Genomic DNA, 20,614 nt, shown 5'->3' with positions numbered 1-20,614 from the left:
AAGGTAATTGTTGTTACAAGTTCAAAAATTGCTTTTTGATGTGTCTTACTTCTAATGGTGGAACAGACTGTTGATATGATGGTGATGTGCTAACCTTGGAATCAGTTCATAAAACTGAATTTCATTTATATTTAAAAATTTCCAACTGCAGAAGGCTAACAGTGACCTAGTCATTCTCTATCTTTTGAGTAGCTACTTCTCCACACTAGGGAATTCAATAGCAAATAGGTACCCATTGGGACAAGGCAGAGTATTCTTATTTTAGAAAATCAAAAGAACACATTTTTCCTTTCCTTCCGTTTGGTACAGGTGCCTCAAGCCAGGAACAGAGCAACAAGACTGAGATTGCTAAACAGAAGACAATGGATCCGGCTACAAACACAGATGCTACTGAGAGTCAGAGTTACCCATTTCCAGCAGCATACATGAAACGCCGTGGAAAGAAAAGCTCAAGTACTTCAGGAATGAGTGAGTGTGGATCCAAAGGAAGAAGCTTTAAACAATCCACTGGAGTGCTTGGCCTAAGTGATGGAGCTGGGTCCCCACCTGCTGATAAGAACGCCAGGGATTGCCATTTCTGGCAACTGTCCTTGGAGAAGCAAGTCATGGAGCAGCCCACAACACCACAGACAGAGAGCACTACTCCTCAGGAGCTGCTGTCAGGTAAAGATGACCCAGGAAGGGGAATTGCTGATGCAGATTTTGAAACCAGAAAAGCATCAGTATCACAACTCAAGCCTGAAGACATGGAAGAGCCCGTGGTGGGTGGTCTGTCACCATCCCATGAAGATGGGACTTCTGGAGCCAAGAAGCCAGAAGCCAGGGCTGCTCTATCACATGTGGCAAGAAGGCCATCTACACCCCAAGATGCTCTCTCGGCGGCAGTGTACAGTCAGATGTTTATGGAGCCTTCTCAGAGCCAGCCAGAAAAGGAAGAAGCTTCTGGCTTTGATGTGAAAAGTGTCCAATTTAAAATGAAGTCCGCTCAAGAGACCCTCAAAGAAAAGCCTCCCAGAAGTGTTCTACAGGCCTTAACAGCAAGGATCTCCAGGAGCGTGAGTGCCTTGGTGGAGGGAACCCTTTGTGCCGGGAGACCACCTCCCAGAAGCCTTTCAGGGTCCTTCGGGAAGTCAAAAGCTGAAGTCATCATCGCAGATTCCAAGAGCACTTCAGAGGAGGGCGGTGATTCTGAGCAACAGCTGGCTCCTGGACATTCTTCCCTACCGTCCAAGATGCACAGGAATGAAGACATCTTCCCAGAATCAAAAGGTTCAGCTGTGGAGCTGAGCAGTCTCGAGCAGCAGCAGGCCCCTACGTATTCTTCACAGTCCTCGGGGAAGTCCAAAGCCACAGCCATCTTCTCTGATTCCAAGAGCACTTCCAAAGAGGGCAGTGATTTTGGCCAGCACCAGGCTCCCACACCCTCTCTCCAGCCCCTGAGCAAGTCCAAAGATGGCCAAGAAGTCTTCACAAAATTGGCTTCCTTGGGACAGATGAGTGGTTCTAATGAGCCACCGACTCCCACGTGTGCTTCTTGGGCTGTGGGAGAGCCTGAAGACAAAGTCTGCACGGGATCAAATAGCCATGTGGAGAAGTACAACAGTGCCAGTGACACAAAAGAAGTCTCCCTGGCTTCAAAGACCATACCTGAAGTGCAGGGTGCTTCTGAGTGGCAGGTGCCTCCCGGGGACACTTTCCAGTCCTGGATGAGCCCTCAATTCGAGCAACACGCGTCCACAAGCCCACAGAGCGTGGCCATGGAGTGGGGCATTTCCATGGAGCCACTGCCTCCCAGAGTGAATTCTAAGCGCCTGAGGAGGCGAAAAGTTGAGCCACCAGTCTCCTTGGATTCAGGAGTGATAACACTTAAAACGATGACTTCTGCCGGCGTGCTGCCTCCGAGACATCCTTCTCAGCCTTCATTGAAACCAGCAGCTCAGCAAGAAAGCTCTGTACATCCAGAGAGCCCCGATGTTGAGAAGACCACACCTGCACACTTGCTCACTTTCCCACATCCTTCCCAGCCTGCGGTGAGGCCAGCAGTTGAGTACCAAGACTCCATGGGTGCGGAAAGCACTGTGGTTGAGAAGAGCATTTCTATGAAGCCACTGCTTGCCAAGCATCATTCTCAGCCCCCAAAGAGAGCTCTAGCCCAGCAACAAGTCTCTGTGACTTATTGTGAAGCTGAACAGAGTGTATTTGCAGGTTTGGAGGGTTCTGTTGCTCAGAAGATCAGTCTGGTGGAGAAATTGCTCCCCAAATATTCTCCCCAGTCCTTGACAAATCCTCGAGCCCAGAAATCCTTGGAGAGCACTGCTGTTAAGGAGGGCAGCATTGTGGAGGTGCCACCTCCCCAGCCCTCGGTGAAGTCTAAATTCCAGCCACAGACCATTCCACTGGAGTCTGTGAGTGCTCCCACAGAGTGGAGCAGTCCAGGGGTGCCTGTGCCTCCCAGATCCACCATCCAGCAGTCCTGGGAGATCCCCATGTTTGAGCAACCAGCCTCTGAAGGTCCAGAGAGTGCTGCCTTCGAGTGGAGCATTATCATAGAGCCGCTGCCTCCCAGAGGGACTTCTCAGGCCTCGATGAGAGCAGGAGTCAAACAAGCAATCTCTGAAGGTCCAGAGAGTGTCGACACTGAAGGGGATGCATCTACTGAGCTGCTGCCTGACAAACATCCCTACTCCATCGTGAGACAGAAAGTCCAGCAAATATCATCGAGTTTTGAGAGTGCTGCTGCCAAAGTGGGCATTTCTGGAAGGCCACTGCCTTCCGTATATCCCAGACGAGTGCTTAAAAAGTCAAAAGTTCTGGAGATGTCCTCACGTCTAGAGAGCATGGCCAATAAAGAAGTCATACCTAAGAAATCGGTGATTGTCAAGCGTCCTTCTCAGTCATTTGTGAAGTATATGGCACAGCATGTCTTTTCAGAGAGGCCTGCTACAGAGGAGGGAACTCACATGGATCCTTCATCTTCAAATCCACCTTCCAAATCATTGAAGCCGAAAGTCGAGCAGCAAGTTTCCTCAGGCTGGGAGAGTACCAGTGTTGAGGGAGCCATTTCTTTGAAGCAAGCGCCCATGAAAAGCCTTTTACCAAGCTTAGCGAAGCCCAAAGGCCTGCAAGAAGTCCTCTCCCATTCAGAGAGTGCTCCTGCGAAGCTGAGCAGTTTTAAAGAGCAGCTGCCTCCCAGACATCTTGCCCAGACACTGGGGAAGCCTGAGTACCAGCAAGAAACCTCGTCAGCTTCTGAGAGCTCTCCTGAAGAATGGAAGAGTTCTGAAGAGTGGCTGCCCGGCAAATGCCCCAGCCAAGTCAAAGATGGAGCTGAGTTTCAGCTACTGATGCTCTCAACAGGCCCAGTGAGTGCACCTGTGAAGCGGAGCCGTTCTGAGCAGCATCTGCCTCCCAAACAAATTTTTCAGGCTCCTGCAGACCCTGAACATCAGCAACAGGTTTATCCAAGTCCCGTGAGTGCTGCCGCTGAGGGAACCATTTTGGAGAGTGATCCTAGCTGCTGGTCTCTACCCAGAGATCTGGCTTCTCCAAGCAGAATCAAGAAACCCAGCCAAAGCTCTGAAGACCTCTCTAAGAACGTCACAACTGCCCCTACCAAGCCCATGCTGGCCACTGCTCCTTTCTTGCAAGCGCCCACTTCTGGAAGCAGTTCCTCTCAGGAGGAAGTTCCTGAGAGTGATGATCAAAATAACAGCTATTCAGATTCATCCAACAATGGGGCTGATGTTGAAAAGCTTTCTGGAGTCCGACTGAGAAGAACCTCTTCCTCACAGAAGTATAAGGGTAAGAAACAAGGTTTTACCAAGCTTTCTTCACCCTCCTTGGGCTCAATTTCATCCTCTGTAGGTACAGCCCAGCCAATCAGAAGGGCTTCCAAGAGGGCCCTGGGCACCATGCAAAACCTCACCACAGTATCTGACTTGGCAGAGAAGCAACAGAGGAGGCCCAAATCTGAAAGGATGGCCAAGAAGCAACCTGGTTACAGGATTCCAGGTGAGTCTTTATCTTCCCAGATGGGCAGCAGGTATCAAGAGGAGAGAAGAACCAGAAAGCAAAGTCTTGAATGGGAGGAAGTCTGTTCTAGCCTTGCCCATTGCCTTGTGGCTTTGATAGGGCTGGTTTGGGGATTTAGGGGCAGAATAATGCTCTATTCTAGGTGAATAGATTTGGAGATGGTTAACTTGAAGTCTTCTCTTTCCCAATGGGGTCTCCTTTGGACATTTGTCCATATTCTGTAATGGACACGTAACCATCTCCCCACCCCTCTTACCCCATATACATGCAGATGGGATTTTATGCCTTTCTCAAAATACCTTTACATGTATTATGCTCCCTTGAACACCACGTAGCTTTTTATTTTTTACTTTTTTGTTTTTTTTTTTGCTACTCAGCATGTGGGATTTTAGTTCCCTGACCAGAGATCAAACCTGCTGTAGTGGAAATATGGAGTCTTAAGCACTGGACCTCAAGGGAAGTCCCCCATGTGTATTTTTGAAGCCAACTCATTAATAGAGCACTATATTCAGACTCTCAGCTTGAAGTCTTAACTTATTGTAAATGTTTGTACTTCCACAGCTTCTTAACTCACCTGAAATGTCTAAGAATCAAGAGCTAGGTGACTTTTTGAGCATTTATTCCTCTCCAAGCCTTTGTACCTTCAGAATTATCATCACATAGTCTTGTACATGCCTATAACCATATCCATAACCACACACTTTCATTAGAGACCATGAAGTAACAGATGCAATAAGATTTTCCTTGGAGTTAGAGAAATGACATCAGTGGCTTAATCATCTGGCCTCCTAGGAACTTCTCTAGCTCACTTGGAAACCATTGTCCTACGTGAACTGGGGATAGAAAGAGAGATGGACAAGGGAGGGAAAGGGACCAGGAAGAGGACAGTTGACAAACTTTGAAGTTGTGGGGAAGGCACTAAAGAATGGGGCCCCTCTCTATATGTTGTTTATTTTCATTTGGCAGTTAACAAGGATCCCATTTGAGACATTATTGTGGGTAGGTCCCAGTCAGTCTCAAGACCCAGCCTGCCTCACTTTAGTTCTACTTTCTTTCATTCCTTTCTCAGGAAAAGCTCCTGGTCGATGGTCAGAGTATGCCGCCTCAGAGGCAGCTTGGATAACCGCGATAAAGCAGGAGCAGGGGAGCTTCCAGGCCCACATTCCTCCCAAAGAGCCAAGACCCAAGAGTAGAGCTGCAGCCAAGGCTGAGAGGAAAGAACCCAGACATGGAGTAGGACCTCGAGCAGCCTCCAAAACACTCCAAAAGGTCATTGGAGCCAATTGATTAAGCTGGTGTTAGGAATTTTGCCTAATAGTTCCTCACTTCCTTGGGTGCATTAATCAAGGCAAAGGGACTTTGGAGGGAAAAAACTTGGTTTGTACTCATAGAAAGGTGCCCCCACTTTATGTTCCTTAAGGATTTGTGAAAAGTGGTGCATAGAGAAGATTCTATAAATCAAATCCTGTTCTAAATATTCTAGAATAGGATTCCTCCAAATTGGTTGAGGCATAAGTAGATATAAGAAAATCCCAAAGGTCACCACTGGGGTGAGTTGAATAACTATTCTTACAAATATTTTAGCCTCTAAATATGTACATGCATTTAAGAAAATATGAGTGGAATTAAACTATGTTTTTTTCACTTAACATTTTATTTCTGGGCACCTTTCCATTATCAGTACATAATGATTTACCTTTATGTAAATAAAGGTAATGTTTGATGTTCAAGCCTCCACATATTGATTTGGTTTGGTCTGGCACCTTCCTATAGATTAAAAGTGAAATTATGTGATAAACTAGGCTAATGGATCAGAACATGATAGGATGATGTCTTGCTTTTAATGTCCCATTTGCAATGTCTTTGGAAGTTTTAGAATGAGGACCCCTCTTGTCAGCCTCAAGAAAACTCAATGAAGTTCACATAACAAGAGATGTCTAGGTTCTTATACTTTTAAGTGCTTAAAGAATTTGTTGAAGAATCATGTGAAAATCTGTTTTCACTTTTTGCTTTAAAGATCTTTTCATTTCATCATTATTATTTTTATGGGAGCAGGATCATACAAGTAGAAAAGTCTACCTTGGTTAAAGTTTTGTCAGAGGGAAATACACTAAGATATGTAAACTAATTAATTTAGATCAGTTGTGGTGAGGTTAATTTGGAAAGCTTAAACTGTACCATTTTGAAAAGACCTATAGTTATATCATTTTCTAATGCAAGGCATGAACACAAAATGTAAACAAGTTTTGTTGTGTAGAAATCTATGGAACCCAATTAATTGATAAGATTTGTTTGCAACCACCACATTTCAGTTAGCTTTCTGTTAAGTGCTGGTAAACTGCTAGAGAAAAGGTTGTAATCGGGCTAAGTAATTCTCATGTTAACCTGTTTACACTGTTTATATGATTAGATAACCTTTTCTCACAGCTCAGAAAGGTGATAAAGTTGAACCAGCTTAGATTTTGTGATCCTAAATTCTAAACCTAGGTGCTTTCTGTGCTCTTTCCTTCCTTACCTCTCTCTCTTTCTTTTTGGTTAATGTTGAACTTATAATACCCAGGATTGGACATGCACCTATGATCTGACTAAGTAATTTGCTATTTTCATATCAGGACTTATAAGATCTTTCTCTTTTCATTTTTGTATTAAAGAGAACTGGCCTTGTAAGTGAAAGCCAACCAAGAATGGTTCCCACTTCTGATGTCAAGAGACAAGAGAAGATGGCACCAACAAAGCCTCCAAAGTCTACCAAAACAGGTAAAACAAAAACAAAAACAAAAAAACACCCTATCCCTCGACTCTCAGAAGAGCTCTCATAGAATGTGAAACTTCCCATTTCAAACTCAGGCAATACGTGTCTCTTCCCCCAAATCAGCTTGTGATTCTCTCATGGTACTTCCATTAGATACAGATATTAGCTTGTTTTAGGAAAATCCAACTATTATGACTAATATAAGTCAGTCCAGTGTGTAACTTTCAGAGGTCCTTTCAGTCTTTTACCCCATCAAGGAATCTGTATAGGAACAAAATTGTGATCATGCACTAGAAGGTTCCTGTGGCTGGTATTCAAAAGGAGAGAATACCAAGCCACTTTCTAGTTCACAGCAAAGTGGTATTTTCTCACCCTCTACATTCCCAGTGAAACTGTGAAAAATAATCTTGTATAAATGCCCAACAGTATTGGAATTTTAAAAACTATTTAAAACGCTTGTTTCAACCCCTCCATATTCTGAGCAGGGGTATGAGAGGTGGGGCATGTTGAAAGCTGAGAAAAACACTGTGCTGTGATAAAATCGAATGGGGTCTCACCAGTACAGTTATGTGTCATAGGGATTTTTTTTTTTTCTAGAAGGAGCAGGGAGAGGGGAGGATAGGTTTATACTGCGTCATCTTTGTTCTCTTCCTTAGTCTATCTCATGAAGAAATTAGACTAGGAATTTAGGAATCCACTGTCTGGCCATGATATAGCAGCACAGCAGGTCAAGTGAATAGCCTCTCATGGGCATGGTACTCTTATCAAGTGGTTTTCAACTCTCACTATGTGTTAGAATCACCTGATGTGATTTTTAAAAAATTATATATGGTCTTGGATCCATTGCTGGAGATTCTAATTCAGTTAGTTCATGAAATAGCATGTGCATTTGTATTTTTAAAGAGACCCTAGGTGGTTCTAATATGTGACCAGAGTTGAGAACCACTGGCTGACTCTAAGCCGCTAAGTCAATCAACCGTAAAGCAGGATGAGGAAGGAGGTACTTGTAGAACTGGGGCATAGCGAGGTAGTCTGCTCAGTAGGAGCAGTTGATATAATGTTATTTAGCATAGACTTTTCTTGGGTGGACCTATTGAGTCATCAACAGTGATTTCATACAACATAAGGGATTGGCAAAACAAAAACAATGTTACCTTATTTGAAATTTTAAAAACTGAACGGATACCATATAACATGTTTCCGCTCTGGTCTCAGTTCAAAAGTGTAAGACAGTCCAATAATGATGACCCAAAGATTGGCAGTTACAGCTGCAGGTATTTATTCTCAGGCCTTCCAATGTCCAGGCCTCTGTGGTTCTAGCCATATTGACATTACTCCTTTCACATACCACCCTATAGCATTGCCCATGCACTGACTTTTAGAAACCAGAGGAAACCTAAAAGGAGGAAAATTTTTATTGCATCCCATAAACATACTTCAGTATCTCTGGGGCTTCTTACTGCTTATGTGTTATTTTCTATGGTTTGGTTCCAGTTGGATTTGAAGATGAGAAGATAGTTCAAGTACCTTCGATGGAAAAAGAAACCAGGTCTGCTACACTTCCAGCCATGCTACCACAGCCGGTTGAGCCAGCTGAACCAGTCTGGTTCTCCCTGGCCAAGAAGAAAGCTGAGGCATGGAGCCATATAGCAGAAACGATGCAATAAGCCGCTCCTGGGTGGAGTATCAGCATTTCAAATTATAATTGCCAATAGCTATATTAATGCCATGTAGTGAATTATTTACAGTAGCCATTTTTATTAAGCATAAGAGCCTTAAAATGGGCATTAAAGCTAATAATTATTTGAATTAAATAGATGCCATGAATGCCTAACCTTCAGTACAGTCACTGCCAGCATCTGAAAACCCAGCATTTCCTTTATAAAAACTATGTAAAATGTTTGCACTTCTGTTGAATTGAGAAATCTTTAACTTTGGACCATAGACTGTAGAAGGGAAAAAGCTAAAACATTTTGTTGGAGCAACTAAGAGGTGGGCATTTCCCTTGATCAAATAAATTCACTCTAATGGAAATATCCAGATGATCTGGTCCAGGGATTGGCTTATATGTTTTATGAGCCTAATTAAATGCTTCAGTTCTTTCCTTGTTGCTCTGACTTCGTAAAGCCTCCTAAGAAGAGGTGGTATTGATAGAAGTGAAAATTCTGGGTTTCCAAGAAAAAATTTGCACAGCCAGCTCCCCAGTCTGTCCATTGCCCTTTGAAACACCTTGTTTGTATCCCTGAGGGCCCCCAAGCCCTGCAACTTACACAGAGCTCTCTTTGCACATGCCGCATGTCAACCTGTCGCAAGTCTGGCAGCTGTGAGCACCTTCCTATGAGGCATAACATTCCTTGGGGACTATCATACTCCCCTGAGGGCTTAGCCCTCCAATGTTTGACCTCTTACACCAGTGCTATTGTGGTCCTGTCTAGTTGCTCAGAAGCATAGTGCATGTCATACACATCCTATTTGTAAAGCACTTAAGGCCCTCTTAAAATTCAAAATTCTGCAGATGGGGGCTTCCCTGGTGACTCAGACAATAAAGAATCTGCCTGCAATGCAGGAGACCTGGGTTTGATCCCTGGGTCAGGAAGATCCCCTGGAGGAGGGCATGGCAGCACACTCCAGTATTCTTGCCTGGGAAATCCCATGGACAGAGGAGCCTGGTGGGCAACAGTCCATGGGGTCACAAAGAGTCAAACACAATTGAACAACTAAGCACAGCACAGCACAGCAGAGGCCAAAAGCTGTGCTTTTAATCAAGCAGATGGGAATCCTTCCACGAAGGAAGTCTGAGGCTCCTGGACACTGTCTTATGCCCAGGCTCCCAGTAGCCCAGTTTCTTGTTGCTTTCCCTCAGCAGCCTCTGTTTCACAAGATTTGGGCTCAAAGCAAGATTGAATTCTCAAAGCCACAGAACAGGTCTTTCTGCTAACTGGAAGCCTGGAGTGATTGAATTAGCCTTTCCCTGCCCTCATTCCTAGAGGCACACACACCCAACACTCACTAGGCTGGACAGCTCCCACCTCCCCAGTGAACCACTCACTCCAAGTCCTTGCCCTCCATTCCACTCCCCACCAACCTGCCACACACACACACACACACACACACACACACACACACACACACACACCACTAACGGAGAGCTCCTTCTGGATGCCTGGACAGTACCTAGCTCATTTTCTCAGGGAACCCAGAAGTGTCTTAGTATTACACCTTTCATGGTATCTGCCTCTGTCACCATGGAGCTACTTTGTTTAAACAGAAATGCAGCCCTAGATGTAACTGTGCCTTTAATTTCTGAGTAGGATGCTGCCTTATGCAAGAAAAATTCAGGGGCTATAGGGTGGCAGAGGTAATTTCAACCCTTGGTGCTTGGTTTTCCTGATGATGGTATAATGTGATACTGTACAATCATTTGCTGGATTTTGCATTTTCTCTATAAAACAAGTACTTTTCCTTATACTATATTTTTGCCTTTTTGATAATGCTAGGTTTTTGATTGATTGATTGGGTTTGATTTCTGTTGTATTTCCATAGTGAACAGTTCATTAAGGTAGATGCCTTTACCCAGGTAATCCTGGTAGGTTAACTGTTACACCTCCCTTTTCTCAGGCTGGACCATAATTAGGTTATTCTCACTGTAAGAACTCTCCATTAACAATTTCTTTTTCACAGTTAACAACAAAAAAATATGTTTTAAGTAAAGAGGTTAAGTCTTTTTTAATGCATAAAGGTACATTTTGATAAGTTTTCAGCTTCTTTTAGTATTCTTGATTTCTGCTGTATGCAAAGCAAATAAATTCAATAAAGCTTGTTCTATAGTCTGTCTCTGTCTGTCACATAGGGAGGGAAATTAAATAGGTTATTGACAATTTAGACCCAAGGGTTGTCAGAAGAGCAAATGATCTTGAGAGGTTGTGTGGAGCAGAAAGGACCCCTATGCAGGTGTGCCTGACCAAGCTGATGGCCTCCAGGTGGGCGTCTATATGAGGGAGTGGTACTACTAAAGAGGGGGTTTTCATATGTGTAAACACATGAGGAGCAAAGAGATGGGTGGGAGAGAAAATGCAGACAGGCGAGTAGAGGGGACAAGATGGAGGTTATACTGCAGCCTGGCTCAGGGACTAGGTCTGAGTCTTCCTGCAAGATGAGCTTCTAGAACAAGCCATTATCAAAAGGAAGGGGCCCCGCTGTGCTCAGCTAACAAAGTGTAACACAGAGTGAGCAAGGGGAAAGAGTAACAGAGCAGATATTTAATCTGGCATGTCCATAACATTTGTCCTATTTGCAAGGTTCAAAAAAAAAGAGTTTAGTTAGGGATCCACATAACATGTCTAAAAATATTTGAAATGTTCAAATCAAATGATAAACCATTAAATAAGTTGTATCTCCTTCCATGACAAATGTACCTTCCTAATGAGCTGAAAGGCCAGGTTGGGATTTAGTATTCTCAGACTCCTCTAAGTTCTGCCCTGATGGCGTGAGAAGAGCTGCCCTCCTTCCCTTCCCCCGCCCATGCCCTGGCTCCTAGGCCAGGCCGCATCCCCTTCTGGGCCTACAACCCCTCCTTGGGCCTGGGAGCACCCACCCCAGCAGTGAGTGCAGTCAGCCCTCCCCAGGACAGGTCTAAGAGGAGCACACGGGCCCTGGAAGCAGGCTAGGGACTGTTCAGGGCTGCCAGGTACCTGGAGCATGGGCTAGCAGGGACACAGCCCTTGTTCCCATGGGCTGGGCTCCTGGCCCTGGCGGGAGGGGTGTGGCTAGAAGAGGACCAAAGTGGCCCTCTAGAGCATAGAGCTCAAGACAGAGATACCTCTGCCTGGGCCTGGAAGCAATACTGTTTTAACAACTAGCAGTGCAGAAATACTAACAAATCAGAACCAGGTTGAAGGGCCTCAAATTGTCCTAGTTGACCTGCCCTTTCAGTTGAAATAATGGTGACAGGGAGTGTTTGCCTTCTGTCTCACCACGTGGTTCTAGCCATAAGGAATAATATAACACATTTTAAAACATCAGCATCAGTGACAAAAAAATGACAGTGTAAGTGTTAAGTTTACTTTGACAGATATTAGTGGAGCACCTACTAAGTGGACAACTCAGTGCCTAGGACTTTGGGAAGGATAAAACATTTTAAGGCCCCAACCATTCAGAATCACAGTCATGGGGGACGTGAGCTGGGGGCAGGAGATACACACATATGTAAATCATGTACAAATACTTGGACATACTATTCACAATAATCAAAAGGTGGAAACAATGCAAATGTCTACCAACAAAAGGAATGGATAAACAAACTGTGGTATATACATACAACAGAAATATTTTTCAGCCCTAAAATTAAATGCTGATACACTCTACTATGTAGATGAGCCTTAAAAACCTTATGCTAAGTGAAAGAAGCCAGACACACAAGTTCACATATTGTATGGTTTTGTTTATAGGAAATGTCCAGAATAGGTGTTCATTGATATAGAAAGCAGATTGGTGGCTGCCAGAGAATTGGAGGGTGAGGACATGGTGAATTGACTGCTTAATAGGTACAGAATTTTGGGGTGATGAAAATGCTCAGAACTAAAGATGTGGTTGCACAAAATTGTCAATGTCATTGAATTGTTCACTTTTAAATGGTTGATTTTAAGTGAACTTTACCTCAATTAAAAATGCTAATATAAGTTGTAATATAAGATGTGCTACCACAGAATATGAGAGAAGGTATCAATGTTACCAAGAGAGCACTTAGGAAGCTTTAATTAAATGCAGAAATGAGCCTGTCTAGTCTCAGGTCCCCAGGCCCATCCCCTTCTCTGATCCTCTGATCAAATGTGACTTATCCTTTTTTCCCTCTTAAACAGAGTCTAGATATCAAGCTTATTCTCTCCCTTTCCTCTATTTCACTCATTTTTAATTATGAAATATTTTAGACCTACACAAAGGTATAGAGAATAATACTGTTGACATCTATGTACTCACCACCCAGCTTAAGAAATGTAATATTACAAATATAGTTGAAGCCCACTGTGGATCCCTCCCCAATAGGATCACCATCCTTTTCTTTCCCCAAGGGGCAGCCACCATCCTAAATGCAGTGTTTATCTTTCCACTGCATGCCTTTCTGCATGCTTGAGTACACACACATCCTCACAGGCATCGCCTTTTACTCTGTGTCTATATCCACCATCCGTACCTGGTGAGTGAATGTTCTCTTAGACTTCATATACCTGGTATCTTGTCTGTGACCTTCTGAAACCAGCTCTGTCCCTTGGATATTTTTCTGGAAGTGTTAGTCATTCAGTCGTGTCCAACTCTTTGCGACCCCATGCACTGTAGCCTTCCAGGCTCCTCTATCCATGGAATTCTCCAGGCAAGAATACTGGAGTGCCATGCCCTTCTCCAGGGATCTTTCCAACCCAGGGATAGAACCTGGGTCTTCTGCATTGCAGGCAGATTCTTTACCATCTGAGCCACCAGAGAAGCCATCTCCTATACACAGCCTCTCTGTGTCTCAGCCCCTGTGAATCCTAATCTCCTCCCCAGTTCAGCCACTACCGTCCTATTCAATTTTTCTCCAGCATCCCCAAGCCAGTGAACGAAGGCTGGTCCTACCATAGATGGATCTCAACTTCTCCCCCTGTGGCTCTCAACCAGCACTTTTCAAACCTTAGCTGCGTCAGAATCCCCTGGAGGGCTTGTTAAAACACTGGGCCCCACTCCCAGAGTTTCTGATTCACAGGTCTTGGGTGGAGATTAAGAATTCCTGAGTGATGCTAATAATGCCATTCTAAGGACCAAACTCTGAGAACCAGTGCTCCAGATCAGCCTCTGGGCTGAGGTTCAGCAGCACCATCTGGCCTCCAGGCTAGCTGGGCCATCCATCAGGTTTCCTTCAAAAGCACCCAGTACTGTGAAATACACATATAACACAAGTCATGTATAATTTTAAATGTTCTAGTAGCCATAGTTAAAAAGTAAAAAGAAACTGGAGAAAGTCATTTTAATGCTATATTTAATACTAAATTATCATTTCAATGTGTAATTAGTTATTAATGAGACTTTACATTATTTTTTTACACTTGCAGCAGATTTCAACTCAGGTTAGCCACCTTTTGAATGTTCCACAACCACACGTGGCTAGTGACTAATGTAGTAAACAAGCTCAGTTCTAAAGGCTTGATATCCATTTCTGTCTTTACAAAAATTGTTTTAAACTTGATATTTCAATTTATTTGGGGCTGCAATAAAGAATTTAAAGCAAGCTTACCAAATGGTGGAAAGTGATGCCTTCCAATGAAAGTAAAGTGGGTCAAACAAGAGGGAAAGAGATTTGAGTCAGGATTATTTATCTAAACAAAATCTGCCTGCACTTAAGTTTATTAATGTAAAACAAACTTATTTTTAACTAGAACAAACACTCTCAAACATATCTGTAGATGAAAGAAGTCATGTTGTTGGATATCACTTTTAGGGAAATGAATTTTGGGATGGAATCAGCATTAATAACATTCCCATGGGCTTCTGCAAAATGAAAACCCTGAAAATCAGGATCCTTCTTTCGCCATCTTTCTAGTCTTCCAAACTGCAGGATGAAATGAGAGAAAATGAACAATTATTCAGCATTAACCAGCACCAGAGACTTTCTTAATCTAAGAAAACAGTTGGCCCTATCTATCTTTGCTGCTATCTATATCTGAGGGCTGTCATCTCAACAAGTAGGGAAGAAAAACATATTTTCCTCTTGTAACCTGCATCATAGATATTGGTGCATGTACAACCTGATGGCTTCAATTATGTGATCCTACCAACATTGTCTCCTCTTGCCCAACACCATAAATGTTTTTTCCCTTTGAGAGGCTATTCTGGGACTTAAATCACTCTTATCACCTTAGAAGTCTGTGCTCAGTCCACAGATGATACTCCCTTACTCTCCCAGACCCTCAGTTTCCATATCTACCATATGAGAAAGAGGCTGTTTTGAAATACACCATTATGAAAATGAGGGAAAAAATGTTAATCATTAAAGACAAGATATATCTTGTACCTTCATTATCAGCTCAGTGATAAGCAACAGTCATACTATGACAAAGTTGCTCTTCTTTTAACTGTCACATAAAATTTAAAAATCTACAACTGAACAAATGTTTAGCTATTAATCACTAAATGTGGTCCCTACTTGAAATTCTGAACTTTTTGCTATTTGTAAGTAGTCACATTCTAAAAGATGTCATCTCTTAGTGCAGGAGACTCCACTTCTGTGGTCAAGAAATAAACACTCTACTAGTGCAAAGCCCAGTTACTTTCACTGATGCTTCTAGTAACTGTTTACTAAACAAATACTGGTCTTAGGTATTGATACATTTACAACTTGTTAGTAGTCTTACAGGTAGAGGACAAAAGACCTCATAAAAATAAATGAGGAGCCATGAAGTATATTTCAGTACATAATGCACTTTATATTACTAGGTGCACGCTGCTGCTGCTGCTGCTAAGCCGCTTCAGTCGTGTCCGACTCTGTGTGACCCCATAGACGGCAGCCCACCAGGCTTCCCTGTCCCTGGGATTCTCCAGGCAAGAATACTGGAGTGGGTTGCCATTTCCTTCTCCAATGCATGAAAGTGAAAAGTCAAAGTGAAGTCGCTCAGTCGTGTCCGACTCTTAGCAACCCCATGGACTGCAGCCTACCACGCTCCTCCATCCATGGGATTTTCCAGGCAAGAGTACTGGAGTGGGGTGACTAGGTGCATGAGTGTTCTATAAACATTAAGTAGGCAAATTTGAATTGCTGAACTAATTTTAAACAAACTTTTTCTTAATTTACTGGGAGAATTAAAAAGCAAAAACAAAATTTGTAAATGCCTGGGAATAGCTGGGTTATTTTCAAAGCTATACACAGATACCTGGATTTTCTGGGCTTGTCCTTTGCTGGGTCCAGATTCTTTTCTGGTTCTTCTTGTTTTTTGTTATACTTCTCTTCTTTCCCCTCACTTTCAGTGTCTTGGACCTCTTTTTTGGAGTTCTCATCCTGGTGCTTGGCTATTTCTTTAGTGAAGAATAATACAGACTTTAGGATCAGAGGTTCACAGGAAGAAAAAAAAAAAAATCCCAACTCATAAGGAATAGCAACAGACATCCTGAACTCTACCCTCAGGAGAAGCAGGAGGATAGGAGCAACTAAGAAAAGAGTAACTGGGGGCCTTCCTTCTGGTGGATACAATACTTCCATGGCCCTCACTTTGCTGCTGCTTGATCATTTTCACAATCACATTATTTCTTCTCTAGTAAATCTGTCACCCTGTGCTACTGATTACTTCTGGCCAAAGATCAGAATCCTCTGGGTCTGATGCATTCTATATGTTTTGGTCAGAACTTTCTCACCAAAATATGTTTCGCCTCAATGACAAATTCTATAGTGAAGCTCATTAGTTCCTCAACCCCCTGAAACTTCATTTTGATCAAGTGCTCCTGTATCAGTTCATAGTATTTTGGGATCAACTTTCCAAGAATCTTGCCATTTTTAAAAGCTATGAACCAAGTATGAGGTATGCCACTTGCTTGTTCTCTTCCATGTCCTCTCAAGCTCCCTCCCAAACACCTGCTTTCACTGATCTTCACCTGTGGGCTTATAACTGGCACCGACCGATCATCTCAGACCTCTTACCAGGGTTGGCAGAGGGAAGCTTATTTCCTTCCTCCCCCGCCCCAAACCAGAGAGGTCGTTATGGAGTTGGGCTTCTACTGGGCCCCTCTGGCCTTCGATTCAAGGAGGCCCTGACTCCCAGCCTCCCTTCCCAAGGCCCTCCTCTGAGCCTGCCCCCCTTCTCGGGATCCCTGGTCCCCAGACCCGGCCTGCAGATGCCAGTGTCCCCGTCCACCCCAACCACCCCTCCCCGCCCTCCTGAAGGCTCACCCTCAGGGGCAGCCGGCTCCTGCGCCATTTCCCACAAGCTGGACTCCTCGGACTCCTCGGCGGCTGTCTCCCATAAAGAGGCTTCCTCGGCTTCCTCGGCTTCCTCCGCCTCCTCCACCTCCTGGGCTGGGGCCTTCCCCGCCGGCCCCTCCCCCGGTCCATCCGACGACACCAGGGGCTCAGAGAACTCGGGAACCGCGGCCGAGCCTTGATTGGATGAGTGCTGCCGGGCCCGGTGCTGGGCCGACACGTGGCCGTTGTGGGGCCAGATGAGGATGTAGTCGTTGTAGTAGATGCGGTTCAGCACGGAGCGCACCAGGTCCAGCAACGTTAAGCGAAAGCCAGCCATGGGAAAGTGGTGCGCTTCCACCGTGAGGTCCAGGCTCCCTGCCTCCTCTTCCCCCTCCTCAGCGCTCCCGCCCTCCAGGGCCGCCTCCCTTGGGCCTCCTGAGGACACGGCGATTCCGCCCGCCCCAGCCACGGCATCACCCCTGCGAGGCCCGGAGTTGCGGTCCACACCTTCGTGGGCTCTGGACGACCCGGCCTGCACCCCAGCCATGCCTTCTGGGCCTTCCTGCCCATCAGGGCCTGGATCTCCACCCCTCGTGGTGGACATGGCACTGGGCAGTTACCTCAATTGGGCGGGTGATGACGGCAACAGCGCAGGTGGTGGCGCCTGAAGTGGCTGCCCTGAGGGGAGGCTGAGGGTGGCAGGATGGGACGAGGCGGCCACTGAGAGGACGACAGGAGGCCCCACGACAGGGAGGGTAGGCAGCCAACGGCGGGAGCGTCCCACCGAAAGCTGGGCCTCAGACGGCAGTGGAGCCAGGCCTGACACAAAAGATTCCCCTAGGTCACAGAGGAGGGGCGGGGCCAGAAGAGTAGCCAATAGGACGTGCCCTCACGTCACGAGCTCTGAGCTCATTTGCTGACAAGTGAGGATTGACGTGCCCTGTGTCCAATGAACAATCAAGGCACTTAGATTGTAGAATTGTTCACAATCGTCTCCTGGTTCTTTTGACGCCCTGGGTTTGGTTCTAGCTTACATTTAAGTCCCTGTCCTTTTAGTTTTACGATTGTCCAAAAAATCCACAATGGTACAATATATCTATAACATGGGCTGAGGAAACTTCTGTAAAAGGCAGAGAGTTAACATTTGGGGCTTGGAGGTGCTCAAAGGTAAAATCAAGATGGTTATTATGCAGGTACTTACATAACAGAAGTCCACAACAAATGTCCACAAATGTTGCTGAAACTAAAAAATATTAATAATTGCTTACAATGTTTAAATAATATAGATCTATTAGTGAGATGAATGAAATTCTTTTGGCAGAATATAGTTTTGCTTAACTGAAGATCAAAGTGTTCTCTGTCATCAAAACTGCATATGTTCATCTGTTCTGTAATGAAGTTTTACATACCACCTTTGCAAATGTCTTTTCACACAGATATTGGCAAGTACTGATATCAGGCCATGAGATAGGTACTTCTAAATACTGGTATCAATCCACAAGCATATGATTTTAATTTAGCATATTCATTATTTGGAAGAAAATTATAGAATTCTATTAGGTTCTTTTGATATTTGCCTTTTAGCATGTCATTACACTGCAGAGTAATCACTTTCATTTGAAGTTTATGTGGAAGCTCCTCAACTGCACAGTTTAGTGGATCTGAAATATGGAATTTTCTTTGTACTTGCATGGTGGTGGTGGTGGTGGGTTAGTCGCTAAGTCGTGTCTGACTCTTGTGACCCCATGGACTGTAGCATGCCAGGCTCCTCTGTCCATGAGATTCTCCCAGTAGGAATACTGGAGTGGGTTGCCATTTCCTTCCCCGGAGATCTTTCCAACCCAGGAATAAAACCCGGGTCTCCTGCATTGCAGGCATATTCTTTCCCAACAGAGCTATAAGGGAAGCCCTTGTACTTGCATAGAGGACTGAAAAAAAGCTGCTGGAATTATAATATGAGCTTGAACATATATCTACTGTAAATTTGTATGTGAATAGAGAGCGCCCTTTGGAGAAGGCAATGGCACCCCACTCCAGTACTCTTGCCTGGAAAATCCCATGGACAGAGGAGCCTGGTAGGCTGCAGTCCATGGGGTCGCCAGAGTCGGACATGACTGAGCGACTTCACTTTCACTTTTCACTTTCATGCATTGGAGAAGGAAATGGCAACCCACTCTAGTGTTCTTGCCTGGAGAATCCCAGGGACAGGGAAGCCTGGTGGGCTGCCGTCTATGGGGTCGCACAGAGTCGGACACGACTGAAGTGACTTAGCAGCAGCAGCAGCAGAGAGCTCCCTTAATTTAACTTTTGAAAGCATCTAAAGATTATAAAGCAGTCTGACATTACTTTGATTCAAATAATGTTAATTGTCATTGAAATGACTTTACCACAATATGTTTTTTAATATAAGCACTGTTTGCTTTGTAATTTTAGGTTTAGTTCATTAAGAAATATTATCAAACCTGGAACAAAAGCTAATTTCCAAATCCATTCAGTGTTAAATGGTAATTGAGGGAGATGTTCTCAATCAAAAATAATTCAATCTCCACCATGAGCTTAAAAAATCACATACACATGGACATACACACACAGAGTGGTAGAGAAATTCAGGATATCCAACTTCTATTTCTCACAAAAGTTCACAGAACCATGATGGTTAAGTTCATGAGAGTGAATGGTGTTCCTCATTAACACGGTCAGTTTAATAACACATGAGAGATTCAAATATTGTCTGCAATGTGACTGCTGATAAATAATATAATGAATAACCCAGAGTTAAAGACCTTATATTTTCACAAATGTTGTATAGTTGTTCACTAACTCTTTTCTTCTCCACTCATATTTGTAACACCATCGTTTGTAACATCTTAACAGATTCCACTTCAGGTTATACTAAGTGCTTTTTCAACTTCTTCAAAAACATTCAACCCAGAGTAGTTACATGCAGATTGTTCACAGATACTAATTCTTCAGTCATTATAAACTGCAGTCACCAACCTCTCAGTCCTAGTCTGCCCAATTCTGTTATTGCCAAATTCATTGGATGACAAGTATGAAATTTTTGACATATTTTGTTAGACAATGCAAGTATTGATACTACCAGGAAAACCTCAGGCAGGCCTCGAAACTCAAGTCTCTCTCAAAGTAAATAAAAATGTTGACTGACTATATCTCTCAAATTTCTTAAAGAAAAGTCATAGCTCTGCCACTTGTCACCCCAAAGATGAGCTCATTAGGAAGCTGCCAATAAAAAACTATGGCTGTGAAATGACAAAGGTTACTGGGACTAACCATTTCAGAGCTGAGTCACTAGTGACTAATTCACACATAAGGAACAGTAGTACCAATATAGGATATGATGCAAAACAGTGCCTCTGTCCATACAGTGAAAGGTGATCTTCCATTTGGGGTCTAAGCTACCTTCATGTCCCTTACTGCTCACTCTGATTTAACAATAAACAGCTACATAGCTTAACATCAGAGTCAAATCTCTGTGATACTCAATATGAAGTGGACACAGAGCAACTACATAAAATTCATTCAAGGAATTCAGAGAAATCACTGGCAAAATTTTTGGTAGTGAATATCCACTGGTAGAAAAGCTTGAGGGGTATGTGGGCCTTTGTATAGTGACAGTGGTTTCTTCAATTTCTCTTTGTGATATTTTGCTGTCAATAAATAGCTGGCAAAGATAAGTATTTTATTCATGAATGAGCACACTGCTTCACCACTTCCAGTTCATCAGAAAGTTTCTCTGCTTCTTACAATCAGAGACAAGAAGCCTGGCTATAGTTATATGAACTTGTTAAGAAAAATCCAGTCCAATGCACTCTGCCCTTCATAAAACTCATACATGAAGAGAGTACCAGAAACACGATGTAAAAACAACAATTTAGCTTGACTCCTTAAAT

The 20,614-nt window shown here is 43.9% G+C and overlaps 2 protein-coding genes across 3 annotated transcripts in view; one reads left to right on the top strand and one right to left on the bottom strand.

The window, feature by feature from the left end:
• KIAA1210 (KIAA1210 ortholog) overlaps nucleotides 1–10,604 on the top strand; it is a 52,182-nt gene extending 41,578 nt beyond the window's left edge. Inside the window, exons 3-6 of one of the 2 annotated variants that reach the window (XM_061408437.1) lie at nucleotides 310–4,011; nucleotides 5,102–5,301; nucleotides 6,684–6,789; nucleotides 8,279–10,604. In XM_061408437.1, the coding sequence (XP_061264421.1) occupies nucleotides 310–4,011; nucleotides 5,102–5,301; nucleotides 6,684–6,789; nucleotides 8,279–8,451 (4,181 nt within the window). In that variant the 3' untranslated portion in view covers nucleotides 8,452–10,604. The remainder of the gene's footprint in view (nucleotides 1–309; nucleotides 4,012–5,101; nucleotides 5,302–6,683; nucleotides 6,790–8,278) is intronic. The other variant, XM_061408438.1, reaches the window with a different exon arrangement.
• A 3,608-nt stretch (nucleotides 10,605–14,212) lies between these two features.
• CT47C1 (cancer/testis antigen family 47 member C1) lies at nucleotides 14,213–20,062 on the bottom strand. Its single transcript, XM_061408435.1, has 3 exons — nucleotides 16,692–20,062; nucleotides 15,682–15,823; nucleotides 14,213–14,363 (listed from the first exon to the last, which is right to left on the bottom strand). Exons 1-3 carry the CDS (start codon nucleotides 17,305–17,307, stop codon nucleotides 14,351–14,353), a joined length of 771 nt encoding a protein of 256 aa, XP_061264419.1. The 5' UTR covers nucleotides 17,308–20,062; the 3' UTR covers nucleotides 14,213–14,350.
• Nucleotides 20,063–20,614: the final 552 nt, after the last annotated feature.

This window comes from Bos javanicus, chromosome X (assembly GCF_032452875.1).
Source record: "Bos javanicus breed banteng chromosome X, ARS-OSU_banteng_1.0, whole genome shotgun sequence".
NCBI classification, from domain to species: Eukaryota; Metazoa; Chordata; class Mammalia; order Artiodactyla; family Bovidae; genus Bos; species Bos javanicus.
Note: the sequence above shows the minus strand (reverse complement) of the source record. Positions and strands in the feature narration are given on the sequence as shown.

Bases quoted from the DNA above. Each gene is read 5' to 3' on its own strand.
- CT47C1 (XM_061408435.1), bottom strand. From the start codon at position 17,307: ATGTCCACCACGAGGGGTGGAGATCCAGGCCCTGATGGGCAGGAAGGC. The intron at 15,824-16,691 runs GTGAGCCTTCAG...TCTTCACTAAAG, and splicing joins GGAGCCGGCTGCCCCTGAGG to AAATAGCCAAGCACCAGGAT.